The sequence below is a fragment of the Salvia splendens genome, chromosome 20, assembly GCF_004379255.2.
Source record: "Salvia splendens isolate huo1 chromosome 20, SspV2, whole genome shotgun sequence".
In the NCBI taxonomy this organism is placed as follows: domain Eukaryota; kingdom Viridiplantae; phylum Streptophyta; class Magnoliopsida; order Lamiales; family Lamiaceae; genus Salvia; species Salvia splendens.
The window spans coordinates 24,902,600-24,928,997 of NC_056051.1; the positions used below are offsets into that span (position 1 = coordinate 24,902,600).

The window sequence follows — 26,398 nt, forward strand, 5'->3', positions numbered from 1 at the left end:
GGAGTGATTTATTTTATACATTTGGAATTATTGTAGCCCACACTAAGTTGGGTTGAAAATGACCCTGTTAGAATCTAATGGGCTGATTTGGGCTGATTTGGGCTGGATAGCATTTCAGGCCTTCAAACAATAAATCAATACATAATGTGCTTGAACTGAGCCCAAATCATATGGCCTCTTTCATCTTTATTTAATTTTATATGTTGTCTTATAATTAAGCTTAAAACACAAATATTATTTAAAAAATACTACAGTAAAAATAGCATTACCTAATAAAAATTCCTGTATAAAAAACTTCAAATTGATACACATTTAAATTTCTTTGATCAGAGTCACCACTTATTGGGGAGCTAGGGGGGTTATAGATAAAGTACTCAATGATGTAGTATTAAAAAATAAAAAATAATAATAATAATAAATTGCTCTATAAAGTTGCTAAACAATCTAGGTTGAAAAATGAATTGTTTGGACTTCAAAATTGACGTTTGCTATTGAAAGTCCAAGTTATGAAAGATTAGAACAAAAGCAGTTGGAATTAGATTTGGCACACGTGGGTTTCGCCTCATTAGCATCTTGGTCAAACTGCACTAGTCAAATTGGCCATCTTTTTCATGTTCATTTTCATACTAATAAAAATTTATAGAAGAATATAAATAATTAAATATTTCATACATTGCAATAAAATGTTTGCCTCTATTTTTGGTAAATTGACCTCACATGTGATGTGAGGAGGGAGTATTCAGATTTTTGGAGTAGATTTTTGTCAAACTCCTAAGCAATGGGCTGATTTTTGAAAAAAAAAATCAACTGAAATAATGGGTTGATTTCTAAAATTTGAGGTACAATAAAAAAACAATGATCCTATCCTTTTCTTGGTAAATCACACGCATTTATACGCGAATGTCGGTGATATGAGGCGAAATATTCCTCTATCGATCAAATAATTAAAAATACGTCGTATAAACTTTATAATTAAATTACAGAATATATGTAGAGTGTATTTTTTTGGGACCCCTTTTAACAAACACCCCACAAATTGCATAAGTTAGAATTAATACGAGCCATAAAACCAAGTTAGAATAAGGAAACACAAGTGGCACATCAAAGTATCAAATCATGTTTTTTAGTTGCTTATTGGATGGTTCTCATTCAACTCCAAAATTCGGATGTCAATCCACTTATTAGTATATTGAATATTGTTGGGATTTACGCACACAAGGCTTTCACACACTCAAGAAGATCACACACACACACTCACTGTTGTATGAGATCACACAATGCAGAAACACACACACTCACACTTTGAGTATTGAAGATGATAATCTTGGAGAGAAACTGGAAAACTCTTTATTGATTAAACTCTACTCTAAACTACATACACGGTGAGCTATTTAAAGCTCTACAATCAAGTAGCAACTGCTACTAACTAACTACAAGAAGAATCAAGAAAGCAAGAAGAATAACCGCTACATCTCAGCTAACTAACTGCTGCTCCAACGGCTAGTTCGGCTAGGTTGCTTCTTCCTTCTCGGTTCAAGACCGAACTCCTTCCTCGGCTCAAGACCGAACTCCTTCCTCGGCTCAAGACCGAACTCCTTCTCGGCTCACAACCGAACTCTTCCTTCTCGGCTCACAACCGAACTCTTCCTTCTCGGCTAGTTCCAGCTCAAAGCCGAGCTTCCTTCTTCTGCCTTCTTCTTCTCGGCTAGTTCCAGGCTAGTTCCAGCTCGGTAAGCCGAGCTTACCGAACTCTGCCTTCTTCTTCCAACTGAAATGAGCACTCCATTATTACAATTCTCCACCTGAGGGCTCATCTCAGTTCTTGCACAAACATTGATCAATTTCTTGTAATGATCAAACTTGTCTCTACCTAGAGACTTTGTTAGCATGTCAGCCGGATTGTGCAAGGTGTTAATCTTAATCACCTTCACTCTCCCCTTTTCAATCTCATCTCTAATGAAATGCAACTTTATGTCTATGTGCTTGCTCCTTTCATGAAAACCCGGATGTTTAGCCAAGCACATAGCTGAGCTGCTGTCACAATGAATCACCATTGTCTTTTGGTCAAAACCAAAGTCAGAAATCACTCCCTGAATCCAAAAGCTCTCCTGTACAGCTGCAGTGAGAGCTATATACTCTGATTCTGTTGTTGAGAGAGCAACAACACTTTGCAACCCTGATTTCCAGCTGATTACAGTTCCAAACATGGTGAAAAGATAACCTGTTTGGGACTTCCTGTTGTCCAGGTTTGCAGCATAGTCTGCATCACAATAGCCCTGCACAACCTCCTCAGATTCACCTTCCCAGCCATTGAAGACAATCCTCCAGTCCTTAGTTGACTTCATGTACCTCAATATCCACTTAAGAGCATTCCAATGCTCCTTCCCCGGGTCTGCCATGTATCTGCTAGTCACTGAGATAGCATGAGCAAGATCTGGTCTTGTACAAATCATAGTATACATAACACTTCCAACCACACTAGCATAAGGGATAGCCTCCATCTCATCAGCCTCTTGCTTAGTTTTAGGGGCTTGCTCCTTTGAAAGCTTAAAACTCTGGGACAGAGGAGTTGATGCAGCTTTTGCATTTTCCATTTTGAATCTCTGCAAAACTTTCTCAATATAGTCAGTTTGCAGCATCCACAGCTTCTTGCAGCCTCTATCTCTCTGAATATGTATGCCTAGGATCTTCCTTGACTCTCCTAGATCCTTCATTTCAAAGCTTGACTTCAGATCTTGTTTAACTTTCTGAATTTCTGTCATAGAAGGCCCTGCAAGTAGCATATCATCCACATAGAGTAATAGGTAGGCAATGGGAGTCTTGCCTGCCTTCTTGATGTAAATGCAATCATCATATTCTGACTTGGAGAAGCCAATCTTCTTCATCTGTGCATCAAACTTCTTATTCCACTGTCTAGGACTTTGCTTAAGTCCATAAAGACTTTTCTGTAACAGGCACACCTTGCCTTCTTCTCCAATCTTCACATAGCCCTCTGGCTGTTCCATGAAGATAGTTTCCTCTAGATCTCCATTTAGGAAGGCTGTCTTCACATCAAGCTGTTGTAGCTCCCAGTCAAGCTGATTCACCACAGCCAATAGGATCCTAATTGAAGTGTGCTTCACAACAGGTGCAAACACTTTATTGAAATCGATTCCCTCCTGCTGTGTAAAGCCTCTAGCCACCAGCCTTGCCTTGAACCTGACTCTATCCTTATCAGTGGTCTCAATCTTTCTTTTAAACAACCACTTACAGCTTACCAGCCTCCTTTCCTTACCATCTGTACTCAGCTTGGATTTGTCCACCAAAATCCATGTTTTGTTCTTGAGTAAAGACTCTATTTCCTCATTCATGGCTTCAATCCATCTTTCTCTATCTTTACTCTGCATAGCTTCTTTATATGTGAGTGGATCTGCGCCATCAATACTTTCAGCTGCACACAGAGCATAATACACAACATCAGAGAACTTTGTTGGTGGCCTTGTTTCTCTTCTAACTCTGTCCCTTGCAAGCTGATAGTCTCTGATAGAGTCTGATATAGACTCACCAGCCTGGTTGCCCTGAGTTGGAGCCTCTTCTTTATCTGAATCAGACTCACTCCCTGAGTCAATAACTCCACCTGCTCCTAGGTCAACCCCCACAGGCTCCACCTTGAAGAAATCACCCTCATCTTCACTGGAGTCCAGCTTATCTTTCAGGTATGGCATCTGATCCTCCAAGAACACCACATCCCTACTCACCAAGACCTTCTGCTTACCGGGCTCAATACACCAGAGCCTATACCCCTTAACACCCCTCTGATACCCCAACATAATACATTTCAGAGCCCTAGCTTCAAGCTTGCTTTGCCTAGCATGAGCATAGGCCACACACCCAAACACCTTGTACTTTGAGTAGTCACTATGAGCTCCATACCATATGTAATCAGGAGTTTCAGATTTCAGGGCAGTAGATGGGCATTTATTGATGAGATAGGCTGCTGTATACACAGCCTCACCCCAGAACCTGCTGCTCAAACCAGAACCAAGAAGTAGGCACCTCACCCTCTCTAGGATTGTCCTATTCATCCTCTCCACAACACCATTTTGCTGAGGATTATCAGGAACAGTCCTATGCCTCTTCATACCCTTCTCTTTACAAAACAGATCAAACTCCGCAGACAAGAACTCTAGGTCATTGTCTGTTCTTAAGCATTTAACACTTCTACCCTTCTCTAGCTCAACCTCCTTACACCATATCTTGAACTTTGTGAGTGTTTCAGATTTTTCTTTAAGAATATATACCCACAACTTCCTTGTATAGTCATCAATGATAGCTAGATAATACTTTCCTCCACCAATTGAACACACCGGTGAAGGCCCCCAAAGATCACTATGTATGTAGTCTAAAGGGGCTGTAGAAGAGTGAATACCTGTAGGATAGGGTGCCTTCTTAGCCTTTCCAAGTATACACTGCTCACAGGGGTTCATCTTGTTGAAATCTCCAGAGATCAGACCCTTCTTGATGAGTTCTTTCAAGCTTCCTTCAGCTGGGTGGCCCAATCTCTTGTGCCATAGCATTATGGAATCATCTGACACTGCATTGCTTTCTCCATCAACAGCCTTAGCCTTCAGATAATAGAGAATATGCTCTCTGTCAGCCTCCATCATCACTGCATCTCCAGATTTAACAAACAATTTTCCTTGACTCATCAATATGGTGAACCCTTTCTGCTCCAGCATTCCCAATGAGATGAGATTCCTCTTCACTTCTGGAATATACCTCACCCCAGTTATGATCTTTATAGAGCCATCTTGTAGGCTTAGCTTTACCTTCCCTATTCCTCTGATCTGACAAATGTGATTATTACCCAGCACCACAGTGCCGGCTGCTTCTTGAAGGTCATGAAACCAGCTCCTATTTGGGCACATATGGAAGCTGCACCCTGAGTCCATAATCCACCTATGACTGACCCCACTGTCACTAATATTCATGAGTTGAGCCGGGGGATCAGCACTCTCCACACAATCAGATTGGTTGTGTCCCTCAGAGGCTATCTTTCTCTTCCATGCATGACAATCTTTCTTCAAATGTCCAGGTTTCTTGCACCAATAGCAAGCTCTGGTTTCCTTCTGAGCATCAGAACTTGAGGGTTTAGAGCCCTCAAACTTCTTCTTGAAGTTCTGCTTCTTGAACTTCTTCACATTCAAGGCCTCTGCAGCTTGAACATTGGAGCTTGCAGAGCCTCTGTTGGCTGTCTTCTGGAGTTCTTTGGCCATCAAGGCTGAATAGACTTCTGCATAGGTGATAGGTTTATCTCTTCCATAGATAATTGCATCACTTAGCTGGTCATACGAGCTAGGCAAGGCATTCAATGTGAGAATGGCCTTATCCTCATCTGAAATCTTGACATCAACAGATCCCAGGTCATCAATGATCTTGTTGAACTCCTCTAGCTGCTCAATGATGGACCTATCTCCAGAAAAACTATAGGCATACAGCCTCTTCATGAGATACAGCCGGTTAGCCAAGGATTTGGCCAAGTAAACTTCATCTAACTTGTCCAAGATCTCCACCGCAGTCTTGGCTTCTTGAACTTCCCTCAAGACCTTATCTCCAAGGCACAGAATCACTGCAGAATGTGCCTTGAGCTGCATCTCCTCCATCTTTGCCTGAGCTTTATCATCAAGCACTGGAGCCTTTCCTTTCTCCTCTGGTTTTGCAAGAACTGCGGCCAAGCCTTGTTGAATCAAAACCGCCTTCATCTTCATCTTCCACAGGCTATAATCATTCTTGCCTGTAAACTTTTCTGCATCAAGCCTTGCTGCCATCTCTGAAACCGTTTGATCCTCTGCAAATCAGCTTCAATATCCCTTCCCACAGACGGCGCCACTTGTTGGGATTTACGCACACAAGGCTTTCACACACTCAAGAAGATCACACACACACACTCACTGTTGTATGAGATCACACAATGCAGAAACACACACACTCACACTTTGAGTATTGAAGATGATAATCTTGGAGAGAAACTGGAAAACTCTTTATTGATTAAACTCTACTCTAAACTACATACACGGTGAGCTATTTAAAGCTCTACAATCAAGTAGCAACTGCTACTAACTAACTACAAGAAGAATCAAGAAAGCAAGAAGAATAACCGCTACATCTCAGCTAACTAACTGCTGCTCCAACGGCTAGTTCGGCTAGGTTGCTTCTTCCTTCTCGGTTCAAGACCGAACTCCTTCCTCGGCTCAAGACCGAACTCCTTCCTCGGCTCAAGACCGAACTCCTTCTCGGCTCACAACCGAACTCTTCCTTCTCGGCTCACAACCGAACTCTTCCTTCTCGGCTAGTTCCAGCTCAAAGCCGAGCTTCCTTCTTCTGCCTTCTTCTTCTCGGCTAGTTCCAGGCTAGTTCCAGCTAGGTAAGCCGAGCTTACCGAACTCTGCCTTCTTCTTCCAACTGAAATGAGCACTCCATTATTACAAATATCTTAAAGCATTTTGCTAATTAATAAATGTTGCCCTTCTTCACTTTTTTCCCCAATAATGAAGTTTCAACCATTTGAAAAGTATTGTATCCATCGTATGTTGAAGTGATGAAATTACATGTTTATCACATTTTAAACACGTTTTTAGATTAATTCCTTTGGTAGTCCTAACATATAAGTAAGAATTATTAGTATGAGAGTACAACGGTGAATACAATGATTAATACCTGAGATCAAAGGTCTCTTATTTAACTCGCAACTTTTAAATTTTGGTCATTTTGTCTCACCCCAATAGTAATTTATCAAAATAGGTGAAAAGCCTAGTAGAAATTCGAGGCTTCATGATCTCCAGCAAGACGACCTAGAGACCTGATGAAAGCACTTTAGTGTAGGTATAATACATATTAGAACTATAATCAAGAGTAACTTACTTTAATACATATAGAAGAACAAATCACATAATGCAATCTCTTTTCTTCGTAATAATAATAATTTTTATGTATATACTAAAAATTACACATATAACAATCTTGTTTTATCTATGGGATGAGTTTGAACAAAGCTCAAACCGTATTCGAATCAAACTCCGACCAACATACATAGTGAGCGGGCACGCACGCACGAGAGAATTTGTCCTTACATATTGTACACTTCCATATATTCTTATATTATTTATTAGACTAGTAAAGTATTTTAGAGATATTATAATTTTTTTAAACTAGAGACATCATAATAAAACCTTATTCTTTAACCTAGTAAATTATTTAGAGATATTATAATTTTCTTTTTGAAACTAGAGACATCATGATAAAATCGTATTCTTTACCCTAATAAAATATTCTAGACATATTAGTATAATTTTATTTTTGAAACTAGAGACATCATAATAATATTTTAAAAAATAATAAAAAATAAGTAGATTGCGCCAATAATTGTCATATCCTAATAGATTCGAGATCTCCCCAACTCATACAAAATGTGTCATCTTTGTTTCATATTAGTACAAAAAGTTTGAAGTTGACATAAATTATACAAAAGTTTCTTTCGTGTTTCAATTTAGTACATTCCGTTATGTGTTTAAATGATGTTAATTTTTTTACTTATATGACGTATAAACCATGAAACAATGATAAAAAATTTTGTATCAATATGAAACAATAAAAAAAATCTTTTGTACCAACATGAAACAATGATGAAACATTTTGTACTTCATATAGACAAAGAGTTAACGCGATTTAAACACATATAACAGAATATACTAAATTGAAACACTAAATAAATTTTTTGTATGATTTATGTCCATTTATTCATATGAAACAAAAGTAATACATTTTGTATGAATTATGTATGTATCCCTCACCCCTATCCAAAATCACGCCTCCACTTGTTTTCCCTGTCCTCCGCATTCCCCCAGTCGCCGCCGCTCCTTTCCATCTATAAAATCCCACCCCCAACCCTAATCCCTCTCCTCACACAAACATTTCCACAAACACCATATCTTCTCTCTCCACCACACAATTCCAAATTCCTCCTCTCCTCAAAACCAAATCCAAACTTCAATTTCTCAATCCCAATTCGCCGCCATGGCCATTGCTCAACGGATCGCCCGCGCCGCGGTGGAGCAGCCGAAGCTAGTCGGCCCCGCCGCGCCTCCGCTGCTGCAGGCCGTCGCCCTCACGCAGGACGATTTGAAGAAGATCGCCGCTTACAAGGCCGTCGAGCACGTGAAATCCGGCATGGTGGTGGGGCTCGGCACCGGCTCCACGGCCAAGCACGCCGTCGACCGAATCGCGCAGCTCCTCCGCCAGGGGAAGCTGAAAAACATCGTCGGCGTGCCGACGTCAACGCAGACGCACGAGCAGGCAGTCTCGCTCGGCATCCCCCTCTCGGATCTCGGCTCCCACCCCGTCGTCGATTTGGCGATCGACGGCGCGGATGAGGTCGATCCCTCGCTCAATTTGGTTAAGGGGCGCGGAGGGAGCCTATTGAGGGAGAAAATGGTGGAATCTGTCGCGAAGAAATTCATCGTGATTGTTGACGAATCGAAATTGGTGAAATACGTCGGCGGAAGCAGGCTCGCAATGCCGGTTGAGGTCGTGCAGTTTAGCTGGAGCCATTCGCTGAAGAGGCTTGAGGCGCTATTCGCGCACGCCGGCTGTGTAGCACAGCTGCGGAAGGCGGCGGCGGAGGGCGGCGGGAAAAAGCCCTATGTGACTGACAACAACAATTACATAATTGATTTGTATTTCGAGAAGGAAATTGGGGATTTGAATAGGGCGAGCGATGCGGTGTTGAGGCTTCCTGGAATCGTCGATCACGGGATGTTTATCGGATTAGCAACCTCTGTGATTATCGCCGGAGTCGACGGCGTCACGATCAAGACGAAGAAAGGGAATGAGATTGAGCTGGATTATTTTTGCTACAGCGATTTGAGGAAAGGGTTATAAATTAGGGTTATTGATTTGGGGATTTTTTATTTACGCTCCTATTTCTATGGATGAAATTTTGGTAGGAAGATTAGGAAGCTTATTTATTTAACTTTTGTCGTTTAACTATGAAAAAGGTGGGATTTTTCTGGTATTTATAACAAGGATTGATGCCAATTTACATGATCCAGATTATTTTATTTTTATATTCATAAAGTTCTTGAATTTTGTTGGAAAGTTTCGAATTTATTGAGCAAATTGTTATTCTGGGATTCTTGATTTACTGAGGTGCTCCTTTTCGATCAATATGTTGTTTTGTTCTACTTAGTGTTAAAGTAGTTGTTAGATTCATTGTTTTTTTTCCTACATGAAGATGAAAGAATCTAGGCCAAAATCTTTTGGTAGTATTATTTACTTCCTCAGTCCATATTTTTGTCTATTTGTTTATGATGAATATATTGTTCACACAGTACAAAAAATAAGTTTTACACTTCAAACTAATGTTAACAAATGGAAAAATTGTTATTTAAATTGCAATTTTTAGTTGACTTATGCATAACTTAAAAAAACAACTAATTAAATTCTAAATTTTTGCATATTTAATATTTTTCAATTGTCCTATATAATTAAAATTTTTATTAAATTTGATTTAAATAATAATTTTTGGTTAAGTTTAAGATAAATTTAGTACTCCTTGGCTCCTTGCTTTATGATGGTAAATTTTAGATGATTATTATGTTATTGGTGAAGATATAATGACAAAATGTAAAAAATCACAATAAATTTCGTTATAAATTTTAACCACATAGAAAATTAGCTATTTTTATAAATTATAAAATTAACTAGAATGTTAATTAAAAATTATAATTTAAATAATAATTTTTCCTGATAAAAAAATGTCTAAAAAGACGAACACTGAATATTTGATGAGGTCATCATGCAACTAAAATAAAAAGGCATCATGCAACTAAAGTTAAAATATATACATACAAAGATTTCCAACATAGTGCTATTCTGAAATTGCTACGAATAAATTATCAAGCCCACCAGGCCCACTACAATATCACCCATTTATTTCAATTGGTATTGGGCTTTAAGAACCCACCGCAAAACCCGAATAAAACCAAAGATTTGGTTTTTAATAGGAGTATGTTGTAAAAAAAAAGTAAAAATAATCAAAGATACTCCATATTTAAGGTGCATGTATGTGTGTTGACCTAAGTGTAGAATACTTCATATTCGAGGTCAATAGTTAGGATTCAATTCAATGTGACATGATCTTTAAAATTTAATGTTACATTGGCAAAAAAATGTATGCTATGAAAAACGTAAAGAAAACTTTTTAGGTAGGCTCTAGTGTTTTGTATTAATGTTACTAATCTCACGTAAATAAAAATTCAACCACGTGTCGGTCACATCTACCTTTCTAATGCATAAGTACTCTAGTCTACAATTTTATATTTTTATACTATATTATTTAAATTGTGCAATTTATAAAATTAGTAATAAATTATTTTAATTCAAAAATACACACTTCAAATAAAAATACAAACTTAAAGTTTAAATTAAAAATAACACTTATTACAATTGTAAAAGCTACATAATTCAAATATGAAATATTATAATAAAATAATGTAAACATGCAATTTTTTGTTGTTTTTATTTAACCATGTAATTACTCAATTTTGCAAAATTCATTTGACATCCTTCGAAATCCGTGAATTCTCTTCCAACCCTAAATTTCACGTCTTTCACGAGCCTAAATAAGTTAGACATATCTCCTTCACGGTTGAAGGAAAGAAGGAAAAGAATAAAGAAAAAGGAAGATTAAAAGTAAGATAGAAAAAGAAATGGGAAAAGGATGCGGTTTTGTCATGCAACACCACTTTGTGCTACAATAAAACACAACTTGTTGATAAGATATTTTCTCTTCAAATCAATATTTCGGATATTTGAGTTACCACAAAATAAATAAGAAACTACTATTATTCTCATTAAAAATATATTAAAAATTTTCAATCCGTGTGAAAGTTGAATAAAATGTAGCCGACCTAACTTTGATGCTAACAACTTAATTTGACAAAATTGAAGACGTAGAAGCAATCCAACTTATTAGGCATGTTCATTAAATGATTGCGTAATCTATAGGGATCCATTATTATGAGTCAATATTTGTTTTCATCTACTACTTATCTAATGCCTACATTTCCAACTCGAAAATAAAACACTTACAAAAATGATGAAATATCTATCAAAACATTGGATTTTATCAAGAAAGAGATGTGTGTTACTCAATTATATAAACCTCTAATTTATGCCTTAGGTGATATGGAAGAAACGAACATTATGCTTTTGATTTAATTATGTTTTGTTTTGCATGTTCGTCCAATTTGATCGTGTGCTTGTGCAAGTGACTTATACTTTGCTTAATCATTAATAAACATGCATATGCATTGGAAACAAATATAAAAAAGTGAAAAAATAAAGGCCGAAATTAAAGGGAAAGTAAAGTGACAAAAGTTGCATAAATGAATGAATAAAGCATGTAATTGCGCTTACATGACACAAGGCATTGAAAGCGGCTTCAAACCATATTTTTAATATATTTATTCATTTTATTCTACTAGTATAATTTATAAAGTTCATTCATAAAGGTATAATTTAAGTTTATTAATCAGGAATTACACATACCAAAGGATTATTCTTAATTCCAATTTCCTTTATCTTACTCTGATCTTTTAAGTTCATACATGCAAATCGTAATCTAATTTAATTTTTTATATTATCGGTAGTAATAATTTATAATAGAATCATTTCTTGGATTCGGAGTCACGTAGGCTTGGTTACAAAAGTTAAAAAATGGTTTCTATTAATTGGATGTGGAATTCAACCAATTTTATCATGAATTATCGACTTTGATAAATTAGTATTTAAATTAAAATAAAAGTATAATTTTCGGTGCTTGAAAGTTTAGGAGGATGGTTTAACATATTTTATGTATTAGTTGATCAAATTCTATAGATTGTAATAGAAATTTTAGAATTGTGAAATTTAAGATATAATAGTACTAACTTATTTTGTGGAAGCCATGAATCTTGATGGGAATATAATAAGCCTATATTCAAGAATAATTGAGCAATTCAAGAAGGGATATTTTGGGAACAATAATGTAGTATGATTTCATCACAAAATTGGGCCCCTCATAGATTTTGGCTTTTATTGTGATAAAGTCCAATATATATTTTATTTTAGAAAATGATAAAAGTCCAAATTAAGTGAATATAATGACACCATAAGATACGGTGATGATGACACCATAAACTTGTATGACATCGACCATAACTTTTTCTTTTTAATTTAACTTTTATTTCTTTATTCCTCATTTCATATCATCCCATCCCATCCCAATATTTCGTTTGACAGGTACATCTACACGTAAGTTGATTGAAAGAAAGAAAAATACTTCAATTACTTTACATTGTTTTTGTATAATGAAATTTTAGACACAACTCTACTTATAGAAGTGGTATAACTAGCAACTAATTAAAAGTGGTGTAATTAATAAATATATTGTGATTGGAAAAAGTGATTAATCATGTAATATAAGTAAATCATGTATGGTTATAAATTGTAGTGAAAAAATACTAAACTTGTTGAAGTTTGTTTGTCCTATAATTTTCAATTAGAAAAATTATAAAATTTGAATTTATTCTCAACTATTACGGATAGATTTTTTATAAAATTAAATACTAGAAACAGAAAAATTATATGTAAACGATATCACCGATGACTAAAATAATACCGTCTATATTCACAAACTTGGTTGAAAAATATCAATATATTACCCTTATATGTCATGGGGTAATATCTGTATACGAATTGACGAAAAATATTATTATAAAAATGGTCTAATTTCAAAAGATTGACGAAATATATTAGTAATAAGAAATATTTCATTCTTATGTTTCTTTTTTTTTCCCTGTTTTTTTCTTGAGTAATAATACTTGCATTTTGCAAACTCCACTAATAGTACGAGGGCTTAACGTATAGTAGACTTATTAGAGCATCCATAATAGGGTGGACTAACCGATAGGTTAGCACTAGGACTAACTAAAAACGCCTCATGTCATGTTACTAGGACTAATCACAGTCTGCCACATCACTAGGACTAACAACAGCACAATAATAGCCTAATACTAGGATTAACCAACGCCCTAGTCAATAAAACAAATTGACAAATACGATTAATTCATTTTAATTGTTGGTGTTTATCAAATATTAAAAAAATAAAGTGTGATGAGTTGTAAATATTGAGTATTAATAAAAAAAATTGATTTGTCCGTACTCTGTCCGTGCAATAGCGGACTAACGCACAGACTAGCGGTTAGGGCGTGGATGAGCCTTCGGGATGTCGGTCGCGTTAGTCCACTATTGTGGATGGACGTACCCACGCCCTAACCGCTATTGTGGATGCTCTTAATCCAGCACACTTTTAGTTATAATTACAAATTTGTTTGTGAAAAAAGTATTTGGTCCATAAACTTACTTTCTTGAACATAATTATTATTTTGTAATAGCCACTCATTCATGAGTGGCGATCCTGTAGTACGCGGCGCACAACTTTTTACAATGTGTACCCCACCACGGACAACAAGTCAAAAATCGGACGTGATAAGTCAAGTTTGTCTCTTCTCTGTTTACATTGTAATAAATTATGATTATTGAAATAAATATAGTACTAATTTAAAGTTATTCTTAAAATTTAATTGCTCCATGTAATAGTATCAAGTATAAGTATTTTCTGTTGACAATAAAAAATATATACTCATTTCCTCTAATAAATACTTCATCTGTCCGCAAATAAGAGTTATGTTTTTCTATGGTCTGTCCACGAATAGGAGTCTCGATTCATAATTACTATAAATGGTAAAGAGGCTCCACATTCCACTAACTCAATACAATCACATACTATCATTTAAACTAAGGGCGTGTTCGCTGTATATTAAATAAGCAGAATTGAGCTCAAATATGCGCAAAGTTGATTGTTCGGTGTTTCTTAGATATCACACGTCGACCCAAGTTTTCGGCTCCGGCCCTCACTATTTGACCATACTTTTGCCATAATTATTTCAGCCGACCTACACGATATTCATATCTGTTCCGCTACAGTGCATGCAGATTTGCAGTGGAAATTACCCTTGTCTCCCTGAAGATTCCAATTCACCCCCCAAAGTCAAATTTTGGTCATAATTTCGGGGAGTGAGTTTCGAGGACACTCCACCCCTCTCTCTCACATTTGTCTTCCTCTCTCAATCTTTTCTCTGAAGCTGCCGACGCATATCTGCGACTGTACACCTCTTCATCGAAAGCCGACGGCGACTTTTCATTTGGAGTCTCCCGTCTGAACTTGTTGTCAGTGTGTTGTACTAAAATCGAAGTAGTGCGGTGGTTGTTGTTGATTTTTATGTGTTTTTTTGGTTTATAATGAAGAGATTAGGTGGAAAGGAAGCCGGTCGTGACAAGGTCATCGGTGTGTTATCACGCTTTTCGTCGAAGTAGGTGAGTGTGCGGTAGCCTAGCACATTCTGATAAAGTTGGTTTCCTTTTTTTTGAACCATGTCTTGCATCCTTCTTGTATTACGGTGTCGATTTGTTTTGGTTTAGATGAGAAAACCCGGAACTAATTACACCCGCTTCTACATGCTCCTAGATGATATTTTGATTGTTTTGCGCATAGAAACCATTATTCTCGTACACAGATACCTTAGTTGTACATCCCGGCGGCAACATCGTGTTATCGTTGAGCACGCAAGAAGGTATAGCGTGATCAAGAAGCTCCCAGCGCAAGTTAAGCACCTTGATAGGTTGGTCAACGTAACAGACTACGATTATGTAGCAAACCCCCGAATGGATCGGAACACATTTGGGCGCCTCTGCCTCATATTATCCGAACGCAGTGGTCTGTGGACTGGTAAGTGTGTTGGGGTTGAGGAACAAGTTGCAATGTTCATCAGTGTCCTTGCACATCATCACAAGAACTGCGTTGTTAAATTCCACTTCTGGCGATCTGGTTCTACTGTGTCGAATTATGTTAACAAGGTTTTAGGAGCAGTTCTTAGTCTACATGCGATTCTCTTATCGAGGCCCATCCCTGTCCCCAACGAGTGCACTGACCATCGCTGGAAGTGGTTTAAGGTGAGTTTCAAGGCTGTGTAGTTTGATATACGTCGTTGCCTTTTACACGTGTTACTCATTATAAACTAAAATCTTCCTTCGCTGGGGATGCCTGGGCGCTCTGGATGGTACACACATCAACGTCCTAGTGAGCAACACTGACAAGCCTCGGTACCGCACAAGAAAAGGTCAAATTGCCACCAACACGTTAGCTGTTTGTACTCGGAACATGCAGTTTGTGTACATGCTACCCCGTTGGGAGGGTTTGACGGGTGATTCACGTGTACTGCGGGACGCCGTTTGTCGGCCGAATGGACTTAAGGTCCCAGAAGGTAGTTCTCAACTACATGGCCGACTGCAGACATGGTCAATCTTGTCTTCGCATAACCCGACATATTTGTTTGATGTTGTGCAGGTTGTTATTATCTTTGTGATAACAGATATGCCAATAGCAAGGGATTCTTGACTCCCTACAAAGGTGTCCGATACCATCTCAAAGAATGGGATCCGGGCAATGCGATGCCGCAAAACCCGAAGGAGATGTTCAACATGCGCCATACGAGAGCAAGAAATGTCATCGAGCGCGCCTTTGCAGTACTGAAGATGCGTTGGGGCATTCTACGTGTTGCTTCTTACTACCCAATCAAAACTCAAATAAGGCTAATCATGACGTGTTTTTTGCTGCATAATTTTATACGTCGCGAAATGGCCATTGATCCTATTGAAGCCCAGCTGGATGGACTTAATGAATACAACTCAAACGTATATGACGGTGGTGTACCCGACCATGTCGAAAACGTTGAGCCTTCTGAGGAATGGTCTCAGTTTCGCGACAATTTAGCTGAAATGATGTGGGCTAATAGATACCGCGGATGAGTTGACACTTTTTGATGTAGTCCTTTCGGATCTTTTATAGACAATGTTGCTTGTACCTGACTGCTCAAGTGCACTTTAAATTTTCGTTGTTTTCCCTCATACTCGAGTTTCGGCTTTTTTCATTTTGTTATGTTGTTTTTGCAGCCATCCAAACTCATTATGCGGATGGAGGACTACAACCCCCAATGTTGTTGTGGTAATGGGGGGATGGTCATGCTTCGTGACGATAGAACAACGAAGAATGTTGTACGCTACTACTACAAGTGTCCGCTAAATGAAGATCATCCAGGGTCATTCAAGTGGTGTGACGAATGAAATGCCATCCATAATCAGCCAACCCATGGGTGTGTCTCGAAAATGACCAACAGTCTACCTATTGGTCCGAAACGGCACGATGAAGTTGGTGATGTTCACATAACGCGTAGTCGTTGTTGCCGCAACTCTACTAACATGGGGTTTGCATCAACTCCGACTATTGTTTTTATGGCTTTCGTACTTGTCCTACTTGGAATTGTTATTGGAAAAGTGTTTTAGGTGTAGTCCAAAGTTTGTATTACGACTCTAACTTATGCAATTGTTATTTCGATGGTTTTGTTGCTTTATTTCACAATACGAAAAGGGTTAAACATGTGTTAGAAACAACACCGATGCATTACAAACACAAAGTCGAGGCATTCCAACACAAAATAACAACATACACCCACGCATAAACAAAGAAGCCTAGACCGTTCAATACATGCCACAATCACAATCCTAATATAATATTCCCACTCCAAAACCAACTGCATACTCCCACCATACAACAATCAATAACAACATAGCTTAAATCACCCAACCAACAAACTTCCCACCCACCTATGCACGGTCAAACCAAACGTAGAATGTTACATCGTCCCCATCAACCAACTTGAAATTGCAACGATCCCCAAGTAGTAGTTGATTGGCTCTGCTAAAATGTTTCCACCCATGCGCAATCCATATTTTAGAGTTGCTATACCCTAGGGTAATCGTCGAAGTATTCTCCCTATGAACGAAATATATCGGAGCTTGAAGGGCACCAATGCGAATATAATGATTCCAAAAACCAAATGGTATCTCAAAGGTGCCCGCCAAGTGGGAGTTTGTGATGGTTACAGAAAATGTAGGACAACCATCGACGTCGAAAGCACCATGATCATCCACGTACTCACTACCATCAGATGATTCGGTTTCAGGCTCCGACGACTGATATTCATCCGAACTATCAACTACATGACCGTCAGGGATATCGTCGGCGTCCTCATTCACAATATCTGTGAAATTACTTGCACGTGAATATATACTCAGCAACATTGAAACGTTGAAGATTGTTTAAATAGTAGATTACCTTCACCGTTCGCTGGTGGGGAACGCCGGTGCCCACGTCATTTCTCTTCACGCGGAAGAGTCCATCACCCACCAAGGTAAAGGTCAAGAAGTCCCCTTCTTTTAACGCATTAGCCCAACCTACATGAAAACGAGACTCGTTCGCAAGTCGAATGCGACGGACATTCTATGCAACACCCGTAGCCATTACTAACCTACATTGAAGTGGTAGTCCGAAGCCATGAATAGCATCGAATTCCGGTGGGATACTCTGCAATGACACCAAAAATGATTGTATACGGCATGCACGACCGCATTACTAATTTGACCTAAACAAGCAATACAATATAAGGCAAATTAAAAAATTGCACGAATAAAGAAAGTACGAGTTCTTCCATTTGATAGACGTGGGAGAAAATCTTGTTGAAATAGGGTAGGCATAAATATGCCAAATCACAATTAAGCGGGGGAGGTAGAGGTACACCATCGGCTGCCATTGTATTCGTCCGTGTCTCACCAATGGTGGAAATTGAAGAATGTTATCTGGACTTATTGATGATATTGTAGTAGAGATCACATGTTTGCACCTCGGTAAACTCACCAAAGGCTGCAGCGCATGGTGTGGTGTGTGGGAATACCATTTATGGGTAACATGCGACGTCATACCTATTTGTAAGCTTTATTCGGTTGAGTAGGTGATAGGGGGAGTAGGTAGATGTCAATCATTTTTTTTCTATTTAATTCACACTCCACCATATTATACTCCACACACGACTTTTGTCCCCACTCATTGCACCCCAAAAACGAAACATGGAAGTCCCAGTGCCTCTATCCCAGCCCCACTATCTCTACTTCGATCGGTGGAACGCCGACAACGACTTCATTTTGATGGAGTACATGCTAACGGCCAAAGTCAAGGCTGAAATGCACGGTGTCTGCATGGAGTTCGATGACGCTTTCGTCCGTGACATTTACAAAGATTTGAACGAGGAATTCAAATTTAGGCATACAAAGAGCGACATCAAGAAGCGGTACGACACTTTCAACTTTGTGAAAAACTACAATGGCGCTGTGTGGGAAATTCCGGATAAATACGTGAGAGTGAGTACGGAAACATGGGTGGAGATGATACGAGTACGGTTTCAATAATTGTGTGTGTGTTAGGGTTTGATTAACAAGCTAAGCATCGTCATGTTTGTGGATCTTACAGGTGAAACCATTCGCGGTGGCGTACTACCTTTGTGACGAACCGAAGTACGGACACCTTAAGCAACTCTTTGGGACTCATCCAGACGACATTCCTGAGGTTGTGGACGCAGTTAGCCCATCCTCCAATTCCGGGTGAAGCTTAGGTGTCACAGTTGATTAAAATTTGGTTGTCGTGTGTGTTGTTGATGTTGGGTTGTTGTTATTCGTCTGATGGCTTGTATTAACATTAGCATTTGAAGAAGTGGTAGGGTTTTTATTACGGCCCTATTTTGCGTAAGCTGAACGGCCAGTGCGTTGTTTTGATGTTAACTTAAGTCAAGTTAGGAACGTTGTATCGTACATTGTTGTGTTTTATCATGAATGGAAGCTGTGTTGTGTGTAAATGTCTCACCTATCACCTATGCACATTGCAAATACTGCTAACAATGTGAGACGGTTTTGGATAACTTATCATGGGGGATTTTGCCAAACACATAGAAACCTACAACATAACGATGGTGTTTAGGGACATAATTTAGTTCAATCACGAAGTCACTAATACGACACAAGTATGAGTCATAGTTGGCAACACAAACGTTAACCACGGTAAACCAAGTCCTAAACCACATCAATAATTGGAATCACATCGGATCTCCATTGACAAATGACCGTGGAAGCCGTCGCCTTTACCACTTTCATCGATAAGAACACCATAACAATATTCAACGCAAGTAATGAATGCATGTCACATGGTTTGGTTGAGTGGATTAATGGGTGTTCGATTGAGTGCATGAAGAGGTGTTCAGTTGAGTTTCCAATGCACCTCATCGACACTAACTTTCTTCTACCCACTTTTCTTTAGGGACGGAGGGAGTATATACAAGTGGATCCTCTATTCCACTAAATTTCTTCTACTCACTTTTCTTACCATTTCTTAAAATTTGTGCCGGAAAGAAATGATATTCTTATTTGCAGACGGAGTACTATATAAATATAACTATCACACATTGCAACTGAAATCATTATATAAATCTTATAATTATGAACCATTCCTTATATCACTAATTAATTTTAGAATGAAATTCATAAATTTTATCATTTGCTATCACGCTAGAATGATGTTATTATGTGTCCATCTATCAAACAAATATAACAGAGTAACTTACTTTATGCCATATACAATACTCCTTCATTTTATTACAGTTGATTTTATTTTAAAGTAAACTAAATAAATAAATATTTAGTGAATTAAGTGGAATGAAATTACAGTAAAAAAATAAAAAAAAACTGGTAATATAATTGATAATTGAAGAGAGTAGAATAGGATAATAAAATAAACAAAATTAAGTGTGTCAATTATGCTATTACTAAAAAGGACTCAAATTTAATCAAACGACCAAAAAAAATACGACTCGATCATAACTTGACATAGAGAGTACATTATTCAAAAATCAAAATATTATCAATTATATATGTTTGTTTATATTAGATTCAGATTAAACTTTAACTTATTTCATTGTTACACCTCATTATTAGTTTATTCAAGAATCTTAAGACTACCACCTAAATACACTATTTTTAGATTAAAAAATGGCAAACAAGATTGTTACCTAATCACATGCGGCAATGCATATGACACGATTTGCTATAGATGATAAATTGATAATGGCATTATATAATCATATTAGCTAAAGTAAATGTGGCTCAATGTAAGGTGTCCACCACTCCCATATAATTGCCTTTCTGTTGAATACTGATAATACCAATTTTTTTTCTCTTATCTTATAAACATGTCACATGAATAACATGACAACAACACAAGGGTTAAGATTGTAGCTATTTAAAAATAAAATATATTGATCCCTAGCAAATAAATATAGGATAAATTATTTGAGTGTTGCATCTCACCATTTCATATTTTTTATACGTGGAGTTTAATACCATTAACAACTGTAATTAAGACTCATTAATTACGATCAGATCCCATCAAAACCTTTAAAAAAATACCAACAAATCATCCTTGACCGTTATTGTGCACCTAATCTCACTTGATTCATTACTCTCGCTAATTAAAATAATGAAAACTTAAATAATAATTAATTGTATAACTTAGCAATTGTGATACTCCTTTATAAGAACCACTAAAACATGCTTATCTTTTCCCCCAAAATTAATATGATTAAAGAAGAGTTCTTATCTCTTAGTGGGGGACCTTGAAAAAGTGTGAAATCGTAAAAGCAACCAATGGAAATTTATTTATTATGCTATAAAGGTAACAACTATTAAATCATCAAAACTAGTTTATACTAGCTAACATGGCTAGATAAGACCTAATAAATTTGATGTGCTAGTAAAGAGAGATATTTTTATACTACCAAATATCGTGACATCGCAAATAAATATTCAAGAGTAGGTATTTATGCTTTTAACTAGGGGGATTGGGGGAATTGCACCATCATATACTTTCATTTAATTTATATCTACTCAAATTATTAGGGAAATTAAATTGAAACAGCGCAGTAGTATTATCGAGATTAGCTGAATTGAAAAATTACTCGTGTGAATTGCACCATCATATACTTTCATTTAATTTATATCTACTCAAATTATTAGGGAAATTAAATTGAAACAGCGCAGTAGTATTATCGAGATTAGCTGAATTGAAAAATTACTCGTGTTTTAGCAAAAGCAACTCTTTGAGATCGAATTGATTAATTAAAAAGTGTGAAAGAAAACAATGTTTTGAATACATACATCCAACTTATATACTCGGATCCTCTTCTCATTCTTATAACACCATAATTCAAAACTAAGACTAAATCTATGATAATTTTAATAAATAGTAGATAAAATATCAACAAAAAGGTAATATCGTCATTATGTTATTATATGATAATTTTCGTGGGTGTTTTTTTTATATCAACATAGTGTATTACAAATATCAACAACATGACATGAAAATATCAACAAAGTTTTATTGATATTTTACTTACACTATATTGAGATTTTGTATACACTATATTGAGATTTTGCATAGACTATATTGAGATTTTTTTTGCATTTGCTGATAAAATCTGCTTATCAAGATGTACAAAAATTGAAATATAATTTATCAAATTTCATCATCCGCACATCGTCGGAACATATACAATTGATATCTCGTTGTAATCCTTATAAAATTATCTTTAATTTGATATATTTTTTATAAAAAAATAATTTAAATCGAGATAATTACGTAAATTTAAAATTTTGAGATGATTTTGATGAGAGAAAATTGACATTAATACCCTTTAAGTTTATTTAATAATTAATTTAATTTAAAATATAATCTACGAGACATTATTTCAACCACTAGATCTCATAATCTAATTGTTAAGATTTAGTCTTAATTTGGGATTGCTAATTAGTTAACCATTGATCACTCCCCTCATAAATATGTACAAATGCTTATATTTTAATATATCAATTATTTAACACCTACATATACATTTAATTTCAAGCTCTTATCTTATCATTAATTTAGAGAAATTAACACTTATATATAAGAAAAAAAATTGAAAAAATCTATATATTTAAAATAAAAATTTAATCCACGGAGTAGTAAAAGTTTGGTATTCAAACATAAAATTAAAACTATTTTATACGTAAAGTGGAATGAATGGTTTCAGTGACCTAAAACAGTAATAACAACAGAATTGCCCGCACGGGCTTAACTCAGTTGGTTCCTGGGTGGTAGATTGTCCCTAAGCAGACAGGATCGAATGCTGGCAGCCGCAGTGTGGGAGTTTCACCACTGTGGTGGCTCCTTGTGTGCTGGTTACCAGTGTAAGTTCCTCCCACCTAATGGGCCGCTGAGGTACCGTGTTTGAACCCCTCCATAGCGATGTCGGGCCGGGTTATGGGGGCGCCTGGGGTGAGCGAATCACCTTTTGTCCCTAAGTAATAACAACAGAATATCGTTAGTTTCCTATTTCAATGGGAAAGTAAAGAAATATAAATAAAGATACCAAATTTTCGAGGAAATAACGCTTCAATAATAATAAAAAAACTGAAGATGGCATGATTCCAAAAGCAACTGGAGTGTGCAGTCATTCATTTCCTTTGCACTATATATATATTTATATATGAAGCTATTTCTGAGAGAGAGAGAGAGGAAGAGAGATCTCAGATAATCAGACTAAGATTTCCTCATTTGCCATTAATCAAGAAACATCTAAACAGGAGGAAAAAAAAAGGAAAAAGAGAAGAAAACCAGAGAAATTGGCCTCTTCATTTGTTTGTTATGAGAGAGAATAAGTGACTACACGAATGATATGATCTGCAGTGGCTTTATCTGCATTTCTTGCAGTGAGATTTGCTATGGGGAAGAGGGCTTCTCTCTGCTTTGCTGTTTCTCTCCTTGCTCTCTCCATCTTCTTCAACTCAAGCTTCGTGCTTTGCCACCCCAGAGATCCTTTCAAGTCCATCTTAGGTTGGTTTTTGATTCACCCCCTTTGATAATTTCAGTGTTTTTGCAGCTGGGATTCTTGATTCTTTGCTTCATTTCTTGTTCTTGGTGATTTAATTAAATTGCCCTTCTGTTTTAGTTGAAATATTGGATTTTGATAGGATTGTTTCTGTTATTCTTCCTGATTGTTCCCTTTTTTGGGTAAATCAGGTTTCTTGAAAAGGGGATAATGTAACAGATTTCTCACTACTTGATTATGTAAATTAACTGTTGATTATGATGCTACTAAATGATCTTGTTGGTTTCTGGTTTGAGCCCTATTTAAAGATTTGATCTTTGTTTTCGTATGAATCCAAGTGTTGGTTATATGTGTAGGGGAAGAAAATATGGGGTCATGGAAGGATCAGATGTTGAGCTCTAACGGAGAAGCTCCGGGGCCGGCCAGTGATGCGAGCACGCTTGTGTTGGCGGCGAACAGGACGAAGAGGCCCGACATTCTTGCTAGGTTTCATAGATATAGAGGTGGATGGGATATTGCCAACAAACACTACTGGACTGTGAGTTCTGTTTCCGACTATTTGCTGAGTTTTGTATCCGTTAGGGGTTGATCTTTCGTCTGATTGCTTGGTTTCTATGTTGATGTCGATGTCGATGATGTGGTGGAGATTCGTATTATGACAATCTCTTGCTGTATGTTAATGAATTCCACATAATTTCTGTTGAACTCTTTAGCTGATTGAAGTATGGTTAGATGTGATCTTGATATACTTGAGACGATCTTTGCTGCAAATGTCGAACCTAAAGTAGCTGTCACTATAATAGTTCCGAACTGATGTACGTTTTTTGTATCGCAGATTGAATCTCTGTTTGGTTTAACTTGTTTCTTGTTATCTAAGCTTGTGCATCTTAAGTTTGTTTGATGAGTAATGTGAGTTTAGTGTATCGTGGTTTTGATCCTTGTTTCTTTAGTCCGTTGGATTTACAGGTGCTGCAGCTTTCAGTCTTGCCATTTTATGGTTCGTTTCTTTCGGTGTGGCTCTTCTGGTGCACTACTCGTGTGGATGGAAGATAAAATTCACCAGAAATGAAGCAAGCTGGTCTCTCAGGATATGCCTCTTGCTTCTCATTCTCTTTACCTCTGCTGCAGCGTAATAGTCTTAACTCCTTCGTTTACTGATCATCTTTCGATTTCCATTAGCTATCAATGTTTTACTACCATTTTTATGCCTCCATCTTTGTCTTCGTTCCTTTGCTCACTCGATCTACATTCTGTCTCACCAGCATTGGGTGCATTTTGCTTTCTGTGGGGCAAGTCGACTTTCATGGAGAAGCAATGGATACTCTGAATTACGTCGTGAATCAGTCAGAGTTCACAGTAGAGACGCTTAGAAACGTCACAGAATACTTATCACTAGCGAAAACTGTCAATGTGGCCCAGATTTTCCTTCCATCAGACGTTGGGAATGACATTGATCAGTTAAATGTACAACTGAACTCTGCAGCAGACACATTGGAGCTGAAGACTAATGAAAACTCAAGCAAAATACGCATAGTCTTCAGCAAAGTGTATGTTTTCTGCCACAATAGTAACAAATTTTGCTGCATTTGCATACTTTGATACTGATTCGGCTTTTGATTTCGTAGGAAGTCTGCACTGATCACCATTGCTGCAGTGATGCTCGTTGTATCACTTTTAGGTCTCGGTATGTATTGGTAGAACCGAACATTTTTGTGCAATTCTTGCCTTTATAATCTTGCTAACCTCCAAATTCTTGTGCTGCAGCATTGTCTATCTTTGGCCATCAGCATGTGATACACATGTGAGCTTCGTGTCTTCGTCTTCTTCTTCATTCTGCAGTTGGTGATCATTTTGTTACAACTATAATTATGCAGATTCATTATCAGTGGATGGTTACTTGTTGCTGTTACATTCATCCTTTGCGGTGTTTTTATTATTCTCGACAAGTAAGAACACCTACCTCGTTTTCCTCTCTTCGTTGCATAGCTACCATCGCCCTAAATCTGCTCCTATGCTCTTCAGCGCTATTGCTGACACGTGTTTGGCAATGGGAGAGTGGGTCGAGAATCCTCACGCAGAAACGGCCCTCAGCAACATCTTGCCTTGCGTCGACCAGAGGACTACGAATCAAACCCTTTACAAGAGCAAACAAGTTATCAATGATATCTCAAATATGGTTAATGGCTTCGTGGGCTCGGTTGCCAACTCGAACCCTCCTCCCCAGGCTGGTTCGAGTTACTACAACCAATCCGGCCCAGTCATACCGCCTCTCTGCTACCCATACGACGCGCAGCTGCAGGAACGGATTTGTTCAGATGGGGAACTCTCCATGGAAATTGCCTCCACGGTAATTAATATCCCGAGTCACAATTTTCGGGAAATCTAAGATTTTTCGTCGGTTTTCAATATTTATAACTTTTTAATTATAAAGAGGATCAATAATGGTTCCCCTAGTTCAGGTTGTTTAATTATACTGCTTTTCTATGTTTGTAGGTGTGGCAGACTTATACGTGCAACGTATCCTCGTTCGGCATCTGCACCAGCGTCGGGAGGCTAACTCCGGCCATGTACACGGAGCTATTGACCGCAGTGAACGTGAGCTACGCCCTCGAGCACTATGCTCCGGTGCTGCTGAATCTCCAAAACTGCAACTTTGTGCGGGACACCTTCCGCAACATTACCTCGAGCTATTGCCCCCCTCTCGACCACTACCTACGTGTCGTGAACGCCGGGCTAGGGCTGATCTCGGTCGGCGTGATGCTCAGCCTCGCCCTGTGGATACTCTACGTGAACCGCCCCCAAAGGGAGGAGGTGTTTGCAAAGCTCTCTTCACGGATACGTCGCGGCTGCGGAAGTGGGGATGGCGTACTTTCCGCCGGCGCGACGCCGCGGCACGGAGCTTAGGGTTGGGATCTGTAGAAACTAGTCTTGTTTTAGGCCGAATTGGAATGGGGCGAAGCACCATTTCAGGTTACGTGCTGATAGATGTTGTATCATTGTCACTATCATATCATATCTTATTAATTCACGCAAATCAATATAATCCATTCGTCCTATTGAAATAACCCTCAAATCAGTATACTCTATTTGTCTTATGAAAATAAATAATATTGTGATGACCCAAGTTTTAGTGTATTCTCTCCGTCCTTTAATAATTGCCCACTTTAATTCTGGCATGAGTTTTAAGAAATGTAAAAAAAACTTGATCGAAAAAGTTAGTGAAATGTGAATTTCACTTTTGTATATTATTAGTTTTATAATAAAATGTGAGTGAAAAGAATTAGTGGAATGTATGGCCTATTTAACATTTATTGTAAAAAGTGAATGTAAACAATTAAGGAAGGAAGAAGGAAATACAAACTACTAAAGTAGGAATGAAATAGAATAAGTGATTAAAATATTTTTAGTAAATAATAAGATTCACTAAAAAAATAATAAAAAATGAAAGTGGATAA

At 37.5% G+C, this 26,398-nt stretch overlaps 4 protein-coding genes across 4 annotated transcripts; all 4 read left to right on the top strand.

Moving 5' to 3' along the window:
* The first annotated feature begins 7,858 nt into the window (after window positions 1–7,858).
* On the top strand, window positions 7,859–9,174 carry LOC121780665 (probable ribose-5-phosphate isomerase 1). Its single transcript, XM_042178283.1, has one exon. It carries the CDS (start codon window positions 8,053–8,055, stop codon window positions 8,914–8,916), a length of 864 nt encoding a protein of 287 aa, XP_042034217.1. The 5' UTR covers window positions 7,859–8,052; the 3' UTR covers window positions 8,917–9,174.
* A 5,385-nt stretch (window positions 9,175–14,559) lies between these two features.
* LOC121781728 lies at window positions 14,560–15,111 on the top strand. The gene has a single exon (XM_042179424.1). It carries the CDS (start codon window positions 14,560–14,562, stop codon window positions 15,109–15,111), a length of 552 nt encoding a protein of 183 aa, XP_042035358.1.
* Window positions 15,112–15,203: 92 nt separating this feature from the next.
* Window positions 15,204–15,945, top strand: LOC121781729. The gene is made up of 2 exons (XM_042179425.1): window positions 15,204–15,401; window positions 15,485–15,945. The coding sequence occupies exons 1-2, from the start codon at window positions 15,299–15,301 to the stop codon at window positions 15,943–15,945; spliced, it is 564 nt and encodes a 187-aa protein (XP_042035359.1). The 5' UTR covers window positions 15,204–15,298.
* A 6,660-nt stretch (window positions 15,946–22,605) lies between these two features.
* LOC121782808 lies at window positions 22,606–26,008 on the top strand. Its single transcript, XM_042180765.1, has 9 exons — window positions 22,606–22,948; window positions 23,300–23,481; window positions 23,894–24,072; window positions 24,206–24,490; window positions 24,569–24,627; window positions 24,708–24,744; window positions 24,818–24,889; window positions 24,966–25,290; window positions 25,437–26,008. The coding sequence occupies exons 1-9, from the start codon at window positions 22,837–22,839 to the stop codon at window positions 25,845–25,847; spliced, it is 1,662 nt and encodes a 553-aa protein (XP_042036699.1). The 5' UTR covers window positions 22,606–22,836; the 3' UTR covers window positions 25,848–26,008.
* Window positions 26,009–26,398: the final 390 nt, after the last annotated feature.

Bases quoted from the DNA above. Each gene is read 5' to 3' on its own strand.
- LOC121780665 (XM_042178283.1), top strand. From the start codon at position 8,053: ATGGCCATTGCTCAACGGATCGCCCGCGCCGCGGTGGAGCAGCCGAAG.
- LOC121781728 (XM_042179424.1), top strand. From the start codon at position 14,560: ATGAGAAAACCCGGAACTAATTACACCCGCTTCTACATGCTCCTAGAT.
- LOC121781729 (XM_042179425.1), top strand. From the start codon at position 15,299: ATGCAGTTTGTGTACATGCTACCCCGTTGGGAGGGTTTGACGGGTGAT. The intron at 15,402-15,484 runs GTAGTTCTCAAC...GATGTTGTGCAG, and splicing joins TGGACTTAAGGTCCCAGAAG to GTTGTTATTATCTTTGTGAT.
- LOC121782808 (XM_042180765.1), top strand. From the start codon at position 22,837: ATGGGGAAGAGGGCTTCTCTCTGCTTTGCTGTTTCTCTCCTTGCTCTC. The intron at 23,482-23,893 runs GTGAGTTCTGTT...TTGTTTCTTTAG, and splicing joins CCAACAAACACTACTGGACT to TCCGTTGGATTTACAGGTGC. The intron at 24,890-24,965 runs GTAAGAACACCT...TATGCTCTTCAG, and splicing joins GTTTTTATTATTCTCGACAA to CGCTATTGCTGACACGTGTT.